The 12171-nt window shown below is 38.5% G+C and overlaps 1 protein-coding gene across 1 annotated transcript in view; it reads left to right on the top strand.

The window, feature by feature from the left end:
* Window positions 1-11007, top strand: part of mindy3 (MINDY lysine 48 deubiquitinase 3) — a 42610-nt gene extending 31603 nt beyond the window's left edge. Inside the window, exons 12-15 of the mRNA XM_084090087.1 lie at window positions 1357-1429; window positions 3663-3750; window positions 6398-6469; window positions 10045-11007. Of these exons, the coding sequence (XP_083946213.1) occupies window positions 1357-1429; window positions 3663-3750; window positions 6398-6469; window positions 10045-10194 (383 nt within the window). The 3' untranslated portion in view covers window positions 10195-11007. The remainder of the gene's footprint in view (window positions 1-1356; window positions 1430-3662; window positions 3751-6397; window positions 6470-10044) is intronic.
* Window positions 11008-12171: the final 1164 nt, after the last annotated feature.

Below are 12171 nucleotides of genomic sequence, written 5' to 3'. Positions count from 1 at the left end.
TAGTCGTTGTGCTCAGATGACAAAGTCAGCAGTCTAGCTTTATGAACAAACCCCTGATGCTCCCTTAGTCATATGTAGTGCAGTATATCTTTGCCTGTATATCCTGTTAGTGTTTTATTTTTCTAGAGTCTGTTGTCTCTGATATTTATTGCTCTTGTATTAAATCTAAGACTCCTGATGATAATATTGAGAATAGCTAGAGAGGGCTTTTGATGGAATAAAGGAGAACCTGGAGCCGAGATCGCCCACTGCACAGTCTCATGTCAGGTAGAAGAGTTTTGTGTGCGTTTATATATCACTGAATGTGTCAAAGTGAGAATCCAAGTCGTCTTCCAAAGTTTTGATTTAAAGTATCTAATTTACAACACACACTCAAAGTGTCATCAAGAACGAGATTAGATGTTCTTGCTTGGCATCTTTTTGCCTTTTGGCGTCGTAAACAACATTCCTTTTCCTCGCGTTAATAAGAACAATACTGTGTGTGTGTGTGTGTGTGTGATGAGAAAGAGCCTGTGTATTTCAGCTCAGTTTCAGTTACTACACTTTGGATGTGTTTATACCAGCTCCAAATACAGAAATGAGATCTTTTACACGCATTCCATTTCTCTAAAGGAGAAAAAACACTTGCAGAATTTCTCAAGCATCTGACAGTGTAGCAGTGTAGTGACATTCTGTAGCATAGTGTTATGCTTGCTAAAATCCTAAAACAACATGAAATCAAAATGAACCTTGTTTACTTTCCTAATAAATGTCCCATGTCTTATTATACATTATTATTCAGTGCATTCCGTTTCTAAAGAATAATTTCTGAAACTTGTGCATCACAATGAATCCACTGTACTACATTATTTCCCACTGAATATTCTATTTCTCTCAGAAATGCATCACATTGTAAGTAAAGTTTTGTGAATACCTTTATGGCAATAATATAGACATTATTTTAGCCAAAGTGCTATTTAACGCACTGTTCAAAACGCCTGACTGTATCTAATTTCATGTCGTGGGACAGATATTTATTGTTCTTAATCTAGTCACTGCAGGAAAGTTGAAGGAGAGAGTCCATTTTATAGTGAACGGAAAAGAGTTTAGCATACCAGCTGCTCTGCAAACATCCTGTCTGACACTTGGAGACCAGAGAGGAGGAAAAACAACATACAGCACACATCCATCTATTTATCAGCCATTGTCTGGGCATGTTTGTGCACGTGTGTGCGTGGTCGGCAGAATGGCTTCGATTAGAGAGATGAAACTCATGTTTAATGTTGGGCATAAGACACAGTCAGACTGTGTGGGTGGTGATCAAGACTCTCAGAAGCTCTAACCATCTGCCTCTTTCCTCTTTCTGCTTATCTTCAGATAATGGGTTCATTCCAGACACGCTGCTTGAAGATGTTATGAAAGCCTTGGATCTCGTCTCCGAGCCAGACTAGTAAGTTTATATGTGTGTTTGAGTGTGTGAATATGAAGTTTTTGATTATAAAACAGATCATTACAGTCCTGGGTGCTGATTGGTCAGTACATTATTCTAGCAGTGCTAAAATACACAATATAGTAACTGCCATTATCTTAAACATTTTTTTTATGTTAATATAATTAGATAGATATAATCAGCAGTTCAACTTGTTTTAAATGTTGTTGATAATAAGAAATGTTTCCTGAGCACCAAATAAGAATAAATTCTGAAGGATTATGTTATACTGAAGACTGGAGTAATGGCTGCTGAATATTCAACTTTGAATATAACAAATTAAATTTTAAAATATTCTAAAATAGAAATAGCCTTGATAAACATAAGAAACCAACATAAGAGTTGATAAACATAAGAGTTTAAAAACTCTCTCTATATATATATATATTATTTACAGTAAGCATTTTTAAAGCAATAAACCGCTGTAATTTACAAATATAGCACATCATCTTGTATTTTATTGCTTAATTCACATGTGACATTTGTGTCATAATGTGATGTGAACAGATTTGTTCATGTTAAAACACCTATGCCCCTCTCTTTACACAACTTGTGTTCACATGCCACTCAAACAGACTCACGTAGAGAAGAGAATTAAGCCCTATTCGGACGGGATTAACTTTACAAGGGTAGGTGGAGTAATGCAATTTTACCACAGGACGTCTGTAATAGTAATTGGCAATTCGCACGGGATAAAATATCTCAGTAAAACTAGCAGAAGTGGGAGGAGTAACTCGATTTGAGGAGAAACTCGATCGCCGTCAACCTCCTGTCATCATGTGTGTATTACGTTGCTTCCTGATATCACGTGCGCAAACAAGATATTTATATATATATATATATATATATATATATATATATATAAAACCGATATGTCCAGTCAAGCGATGTATTAATTAACTTCAGATTGGACTGTGTTGGTAATAGGCACTTACCTAACGCTAAAATATGTTTTGTGCCTCTAACAAGTGCTTTCGATCTTCTTTCTGATCTGAATAGTATGTGGAAAACACTTGATTTTTGCCACAGAATTGTCCCAGCGTCTAGAACGCAACTGAATGCTTTTTCAAGCGTCTCCATACTTGAAAAAACACGGAAAACTACTTTTAAACAGGAAATGACGAAATATTTAAGTACATATTTACAGCGGGTCTATTCACACGGGATTAGTATTACCTGAGGTAATTTTTCCAGACCTTTTTACTGAAGGTAAAAGTCGCCGTAATCTTTACTGACATTGTAATGATTACTGAGATGGCACATTCGGATGGGACTAAAATCACCAAGAAGCTCTGGTAAATATTACTTTACCCCACCTCTCCATGTTAAACTAGTCATGTCCGAATAGGGCTTTAGAGAGTAATGTTAGTTTAAATGGGGCTTTAGATGAAGAAAGGGTCCTTCATCTAAAGCCCCATTTAAATCCACTCACCAGAGCTCTTTGAAACCTTCACCTCTTAAACAGCTTGCCAGGGAAATCTGATTGATTTCAAATCACCTGCTTTTTTTAAATCACTTCAAACTTTGACAGCTTGAAAGACAACTTCAGCCTTTCAAAGGGGTTGTTACATGAACGTTAAATTGACAATAAATTGTAGGTCATGTGTTTGTTTTTACACAGCACCCTGTTCTGTCTAAAGCAGTTTAGACAAGTGTCAGTGAAGTCAGAACCCTGCTTTGGCCTCTTCTGAATCCACATACAATATAATCAGAATTTTGGCAAATGATTATTATTGTTTCAATTTTTATGTGTAAGTTAAAGTGACCTGTGATTGCATGAGAAAGCATTTATCATCCTCTTATTACTGAGTTTGTGTGGGAAAGCCTTAGTAATGTTATCAGTCTCGCTGTATGACTTTAAAAGGAAAAGTCTACCCTGTTTTAACATCACTGAGGTTGTTTTAGTCAGATTCCAAGCATTACTCACCGTTTAGAATCTGAACATAATTCATGATTATAGCTAATTTTGACAACAGCCTCAGACAACACATGCAAACTACTGGCCAAGGATGCCAATGAGCAATACATGCAGAAAACATGCAACATTCGCATGCACGCACAATAACTTATACCTCTTGTGATCCCCCATTTTTCTCTCTCTCTCTCTCTCTCTCTCTCTCTCTCTCTCTCTCTCTCTCTCTCTCTCTCTCTCTCTCTCTCTCTCTCTCTCTCTCTCTCTCTCTCTCTCTCTCAGTGTGAATCTGATGAAGAGTAAGCTGGATCCAGAGGGATTGGGTATTATTCTGTTGGGTCAGTTTCTGCTGGAGTTCTTTCCTGATCAGGTATTGCATGTACGGTCTCTCTTACATGCTGAATGTTCAAACAAGTTTACAACATTTGACCAAAATGGCGTCTTGTGGTGCCATCCAAGAGAGGCATAAAATCACTTTCACAGACCTTTACCTTGACTGTTCCCTGCTGGTGGAATGACCTGCCTAAGTCAACTTGAGCAGCGGAGTCTTTAGACACTTTCAAAGCCTCCAAAGAGAGGCTTACACATGCCACGTAAAGAGAATTGACACGCTAGACCAGGGTTCACCAATCTCGGTCCTGGAGGGCCGCTGTCCCTGCAGAGTTTAGCTCCAACCAGCTCCAACACACCTGTTTGAAAGTTTCTAGTATGCCTAGTGAGACCTTGATTAGCTGGTTCAGGTGTGTTTAATTGGGGTTGGAGCTAAACTCTGCAGGACAGCGGCCCTCCAGGACCGAGATTGGTGAACCCTGCGCTAGACTACTGAATTATCCCTAGCATTAAACAACAATTAAAATATTTTTAGCACTGTAATATATGTAACCACTGTTGTGGTAATTTTCACGCATTTAAAATGGGTCAACCGCTTTAAAACCGCTCTTTCAAGGACGTGCATTTAGTGCATGGATCGGGTAAGGTAAGTGTTTTAAACAAAGCCTACATACATAGTTCAGTTGAATGATGAAGTTTAACCTCTTTAACTTATTGTCGTTAAACTGAATGTATGAAGCAAACTGTTAGCTGAAATATCCACAAAATAACACTGAAAGAGAGATGTTGTCGATTGCACTATGGACAGAGAAAAGTTCAAGTTGTGTCTCTGTTAAACTTGATTAATTATAGTAAATTTAGACTTAACCTTAAATGTCAATCCTTGAATAATTTTTTTTGCTGTTACATGCTTGTTTAGGTATTTTATCATAAAGAACAGAACGTTGAATTGTAGCTAATGTTCTTGGTTTACGTAATCAAAATTATGTTATGAGTGGGTTGCTACCATATCTATATATAAAGGCTTTAGATGGAATGCAATTGCGGTCAAAAGTGCAAAAATGCCCTTTTATGTCCCCACCAATGTTCAAATCAAACCTACGCCATTGTTCGAAGCACACGCCCAGAAATCACGTCGTCGTCTCACACAAAATTGTCAAAAGGCCTATCTTGGCAAGTATCCTAGTAAACCTAGTCAGTTATGTCTTAAGTGAACATAGACAGTCAAGAAAGACAATGGATGTGTAACAGTTTCAGTATTTTGGATCTGGGCATTGTCTTACAATGACAACAGCCTAATGGCGCTTTTCCACTGCATGGTACGGCTCGGTACGGTTCGACTCGGCGCGGAACGGTTCGGCTCGCTTCGCTTTTCCACTGCGTGGTACGACTCGGTACGGCACGGCTCGGCTCGCTTTAGCTCGTTTGCTTTTCAACTGCAGTTACAGTAGTACCGCTTCAAAGTGGGTGGGACTGATCGTTATAGTTGCCGTCTCTACTGCCATGACATCATTATATTAAATGCGAATTTTTCATTCCGTGTTTCCCCATCCACTCCTCGGCAACCAACGAGAGGAACGTCTGCACCTCGTCCACTGACCACGATTCAGCCATTTCTTTTTTTGAAGTTTATACGAGCCGTACCGTACCATGTTATACGAGCCGTACCGTACCATGCAGTGGAAATGCGCCATAAGCATCTTTTATTCACAGCCCTAGTATATACACGTATATTTCAAATTTGTATTTATTTATTAGAGCTTGTTAGAGTAATATGCCATTATCTTAGCAACATGTTAACCTCAAACTCTATTGGAATCAATTGTGAGTTGAGTATTTGTGTGGTGCTCAGAGTTGCAGCCAATGTAGGGAGTTTAAAATCAGTCCCTCACTAGGTTTTGGAACAGGGCTAACTCTCCTATCCTGGCTATCCTGCTGTCTTTTTTTCTTCCCCTTGATTCTTGCTCTTGCTCAACATTGTTTGCTTTTTCTTACTGTTTTTTTATTGCGTTCAAATAAACCTACAATCAGCCCCAGATAAAATCTATGTACATGTAGCCCCTCAGAGAGAGAGAGGGAGAAGCTGACGGTTATAGTTGGCATGGACTTGCAGCTCCACTGCTCTATGTTAAATAGATTAGGGCTTTAGGGATACATACAAAAAAGGCCTCAATTTACCATCAAATCAAATACTCTAACCCTATTTCAGGCCCACTCAAACACATGCACGCACTCGACTCGCTGTTGTAGTTTTGGCATTGAGGCAGGCATGTGGTATGGGGGCTAGACAGAAGTATTTGGCTCCTGTCAAGACTGTGTGCTTGGGTTTTGCTGCTAGTTTGAGTTGGTCTGCTGAGTTCTGGCTCCGGTTTGTAATCGAGTCTATTCAGCAGCTCCACGGGATGGGGGTGTGATTGTTTTGGACTTAAAGCAATGTATTTCAGTGTGCTGTGACTGCTGTCAGCATTGAGCATGTCATTACATCTAAAACCATCCACTGGACCGTTGTTTTAGGCTCTTTGGTTTGAGTTTATGCAGTGTGTTGTGATGTTTGAGCTGGAATTGGATGTTTTGGTTAAGTTGTCTTTTATATGTTAGTGTTTAAGGACACATAGAGCTGTTTGCTGATGTTCCACTGAGCTGATGATGTACATGTCCGCGCTGACACGTGTCGTCCTCTTTTCCAGGATTCCGTGATCCCAGACTCATTTCCCGTGTATCACTATAATGGCCTGAAGCAGTCTAACCACAATGAGAAGGTAAGACACACTACACTGCGCTTGCTTTCTAATGGCCACTCATGCAAGCACACTTTAATAACATATTACCCCTGCTGGCATGAAAGCGCTGGTGGGTCAGTCTTATCCTGTCTGATTCCTGGGATGTGGAGTTTGTGAGCCACCCCGTCATATGGCCCACACCACTAAGACCTCTTAGCCTCCTGAAACCCAAACTAACGTTCCAAGTGTTTCCTGCGAGTGTCGACAGCTTTCGAGACTGGGCAGAGTATATTGAAGCCACGAAGAGCTGAAACTGTTTCAATAATTAAGTTGTCATCATTTACTCACCCATCGTTCCAAGCACATATGAGATTTTCTTTCTTCTGTGCAACACAAAAGGAAATATTTTGAATAATGTTCTCCATTGGTTCTCAAGTGTCTCCAATATTAAATTGAAAAACCCGGCTAGAACTTTTAAATATGCTTTAAAAAGGAAGTTGAAGATTGAACTTTATTATTGTTGCTGTTCACATTTTTAGCAGTTGTTAAAATTCAAGTGGTAACTATTCTATTCTAATCTAATCTTTTTTTCTTTTCTTTTTTCTGTTTACAAAAAAAGCATTTAAATCAATTTTTTTAAAACAAAGACTCTTTTATTATGCTTTCTGGTGTTGATTCAAGTACTTATTCTCATTCCATGTCTTTTCTGTGCTTTTCTTACCATTGTGAATCATTTTCATGTATCATGCCAGTCTTATGTCCCATAAAGAATGCTAATGATATTTACACATGCCATCCTTAAGCACTAAAGGACCCCGTCGACCTCATGCATTCATTTATCAAGGAGTGTGTGTGACCTATGCTTCTTAACGGAAGTGCATGTGTGTGTGAGAAAGAGATTGACAGAAGAGATTGACAGGTGGTGGTGGCGCAATGGATAAGACACATGCCTTTGGTGTGAGAGACCCGGGTTCGAATCCACTGTGAGACACCAATGTGTCCCTGAGCAAGACACTTAACCCCTAGTTGCTCCAGAGGCGTGCGACCTCTGACATATATAGCAATTGTAAGTCGCTTTGGATAAAAGCGTCAGCTAAATGAATAAATGTAAATGTAAATGTAAGTCAAGTCAAGTTAAGGGGTAATGGGTAGGAATTGCCACATCAGGTCCCTGAGGACACACAGGTTACTCTTCATTACTCTGGCAAACGCATTAGCCAGCAGCAGTAAAGTGTGCAGCCTTTATTGTTGAGGTTTCCTCTGTGCCACTCGTATATTCACAGGGGCCCTTTCTCAGGAACAAAACACCTTGCAAATGTAAGGAGCTCCTGGCCATAACATGGACCATACTGGCATTTGAAACCAAAGCCCAGATTTCCCTTCTGCTCGAGTCATATAATCATCCAGAGGGATCTGATCTCATTCTGTCTTCCTCCAGCACTCCTGCTTCATGTCACAATTAATTATTTTATTTAGCAAGAATGCATTACATTAATCAAAAGTGACCGTAAATACATTTACAATGTTACAAAAGATTTCTATTTCAAATACTGTAAATGCTGTTCTTTTGACATTTCATCAAAGAATCCTGAAAAATCTATCACAGTTTCCACAAAAATATTGTGGACCAAATACGCATATTAAAATGATTTCTGAAAGATCATGTGACACTGAAGACTGCTTTGCCATCGCAGGAATAAATTACTTTTTAAAATATATTAAAACAGAAAACTGTTCTTTTGAATTATAATAATATTTGACAATATTGTTTTTACTGTATTTTCGATCAAATAAATGCAATCTTGGTGAGAATAAAAAAACTTTTGAACAGTAGTGTACATTCATAAGATGTTTGCAAGGACTGAATCTTTGCCCATAGAGAAAACTGCAGATTTCCACGGGATTTAAATGCTTTCCAGAATATTCCTGGTTTATTAGATATTTAAGATCAGTTTTCTAGTTATACTCAACTAGAAACTGTGAACTAGAAATGCACAGCAAAAAATGTGTGTGAAATCTCCAGAAAATCATTGTTCATTGGTCCATGGAAATTCATTGGTAAAAAGTGTGGGAACCAATCAGTTCTTGATGTGGTACTGGTTCAGTCACTTCTTTTATTCAATCATTGTGTATCCAGTATGACTGATTATCCACACATGCATTTGTTTTAGTCTGAAAATAAATAAATATTTATTTAAAAATATAGACATAACTGAACACAAAGCCAAGCTGACCAACATTAGACTATTATCTTCAGGTGACTATGCCAAAAAAAAACTCAAAACATGAAATCTGTCAGGCTAGTGGAAATATTTGGATTATTTAAAGTAAACATACAAAGAGTATTGACAAGTTTTATGGCATGTTCTAACTAACATGGATAACCTCACTGTTCCACACGATCACAGTTGACTGGCAGCCATGATGAATGTGTGCCTTCAAACAAGATGTACTGTAGCGCTTTATTGGGCCTGGAAATGGCTGGTTATAGTTTATAGTCTAGTCAGCTAGAAGATGTCACCCTTCCTTCCGCTGCATTCTACTGCCAAAAGCTAGAGTACAGCTGTAAAATGAAGAATGGTGGGGTTGGGTAAAATGGGCTGCTTGAAAAATATGGAATAGTAGAAGTATAGTAAGCTGCACTCTCAGATCTTCAAAGTTCAAAAGATCATCCCTCAACATCCTTTTCTACACCTGCCTATTTGCTGCTTTTGCACTCTTTAATCAATCTGTCTATCTGTAGTCACAGAGATCAATGTGTTTGTTTTGATGGATAGTTCTCTTAACTCTCGGAAAACTGATGGCAACGTTCATGGTTGATGACAAAAGCAACTTTTTTTGCTGAAACACAGGGTTGAGCAGAGGTTAGTTGGCCATTTAGAAGAAAAATGACAAGTGGAGTCTTGCAAGTGTGTGATCTGCTTCCTAATGACTTGAACAGAGAGATTTGTGCTGTCAGCATGTCTGAGCCTCACTGCATAATGGACTGGTAATGTTGGTGTAGAGATGTTTGTGGCTGCCACCAGAGGGAGTGCCATAGAGCTTTATGGCTTTTACTCAAGACTGGGTTGAATTAGGCAATGCTAATGAACTTGGGGGAGAAAAAAAAGTTGCTTGGTGAGTGATGTTTGTCTCTGTGTGAAGGGATGTCTCTGAGTCTTGATGATTGTGGAGAGCGAAGCTTATTTCATGGATTTAAAGGTCATCAGGAGTCAGTGGATCTCCCATCACACTCAATACTGCACTATTAGACCTTGTGAAACACGCATGCAGCCTTTATATAAGTGAATGGATTTACAGGTTTCACTTGGGTAACACAATGTATAATAGTAACACAAAATGTTCAGAAAAATGAGGGCGCATGTTTATCGTGACACTTTGTCAAGGGCAGATTCCTTCCTGGCAATATGACGCCCTCCATATGGAAGTCATCGACTGTCTTATGTCTGATGATGTCATAGCAGGAGGCCAGGTCTCTAATGAGACACATACAGAGAGAGAAACACTGGCATTTCCAGAAACAGGGGCTAGGTTTTATTTAGAAGGTCAGGAAGTTGACTGGATGTATGCCAATGTGTTGCATGTTCTTCACCCCTTGTGTTTCTCTCCACCAGGTGAGTTATGTCGAGGGCACTGCTTTGGTCATGGGTTTTGAGGACCCCATGGTACGTACAGACGACACTCCAGTCAAGCGCTGTCTACAGACCAAATGGCCCTACATCGAGCTCCTGTGGACCACAGAAAGGTCACCCTCCCTAAATTAACCTTTATCTCTCACCTTTCACCTGCCAACCTCTGGCTGCACAGCCCGCTGACTTCAGGAACGCTCATAGGACTCCTCACTCTCTCGGCACTACATTTAGAAAGGCCAACACGGGGCCTGAAGTTCAAATGAGAGACGATGCTGTTCGCCTGGTACTCACACAACGCCTATTGTTTGCTTTTTACACATCTTAACCGGCTTGATTATGAGACTGTTTTTGTGTTTAAAGCCCTGGATTTGAACAGATTATTTGGGGTGTGAGGGGGGTCATCTGTTGTGTATACCAAATGTATTTGCTTTTGCAGGTGTTCATATTATTTTTGTCAACTTTGTACATGATTTTGTTTACTTGTCTGAAATGATAAATCTTTGAATTAGCACATCAACTGTGATGATCTTATTAGTAATTTATGGAATTATTAATATATATATTTTTTTTATTTGAAATTTCAGTGTTGGTAGTTGTGAATATTTAAGGGATCATTTGACCAAAGCCTCTTTTTGGACATAAAGTATTTGTGTTTTGTCACTGGTCAGCTAAGGAGCAGCCATGTTCTGCAGCACTCGGTCCTGAGAGGAAGTCTGTTTAGACAGGTTTACAAAAGAATGCACTACAACCCCATGCTGGGCACCAAACGTTAGTGGAGGAATAGGGCAATTTTATTATTTAAAGTTTGAAGTAGCAACCCTCCAGGAGGTACTGTGGAATGACACTATGATTCTCTGCATGAGAGAGAAGAATAACACAGACAAACGCTCACCCTTTATTTATTCTGATCTTTAAGGTTCACTAAAATAAACACTTTGTTCTTCACATCTGGACTGTGGCGTGTTTGTTTTGTATAAGATGAAATGTTCCTGACCAAAAGATAACTGAAAGAATTTCTTGCACATTACTTTTTATTCATTTTATATATATTTTTCTTTTTGGTAATCTCTGGAAAAACTAACCTTCAATCAGAATGTCTTTCATGTTTTCTTATGCTGTCAGTAGGGGCAGCAGTAGTGGATCCTGGCTTAGAGCGACAGCATGAAGAACTTTTCTTTTGCTTGACTTGAACTCAAGTACTTCATGGCATGGTAACTGTCTACTATAGGAAAATTGCTTTACTTTTGCTGTAGTCAAAAACTGCAGGTAAGTGACCGATTAGGTAAGTGATATGTTGTATGGAGGGTACAGTATGTGGACGTGCATTTGAATCTGTAGTAGATGATACCACTATTCTTTTAATGGAATTTGTGTAAATAGTCCATTAGTAAAAGGTATTGGTAGGTGTGTGTGTGTGTGTGTGTGTGTGTGTGTGTGTGTATGTATATATATGTATGTATATATGTGTGTGTGTGTGTGTATATATATATATATATATATATATATATATATATATATATATATATATATATATATATATATATATATATATATATATATATATATAAATTTACCTATGCGTTCAATAAACTCTTTTCTTATGCTCTTAAATTTGAGTTATTTAAATGTTTCATCATCCTCTATATCAGTGGTTCTCAACTATATTAATTTAATATATTGACACACACAAAAAAGAAACATTATTAAAGGGGACTTTGAATACATTTTGGACTACATTTTCACTGTCAATTCAAACGTTGAGAACCACTACTCTATATTGTTGCTTAGTGATTTTTGCTTTTCTTCATTAAAGCTGTTGATTGGTTTACTTTGTCTTTTTAGCCATTCCATCGTAAACTGTTGAGTGGGATATATTAATTCTGGACAATTACTGCCCTTCTTTTTTTTTTCTTTTTTTTTTACTTAGCAGTTAAACTGTGAATTGGTCATGATCAGGATTTGTTTTGACTGGTTTCAGAGGTTTACATCAGATTTGGGCTTAAGATTGTGCCATCAAATAAATTTGATGTCACAGGATGTAATCGTTGTGGCCCATAATACCCTCAGGGCCACAGATCAAGCTACTCTGGTTTCCTCTGTAAAGGTCAG

This window comes from Abramis brama (genome assembly GCF_963993115.1).
Source record: "Abramis brama genome assembly, chromosome: 17".
Taxonomy (NCBI): Eukaryota; Metazoa; Chordata; class Actinopteri; order Cypriniformes; family Leuciscidae; genus Abramis; species Abramis brama.
The sequence above is the reverse complement of the archived record's forward strand: the minus strand, read 5'-3'. Positions and strand labels throughout refer to the sequence as shown.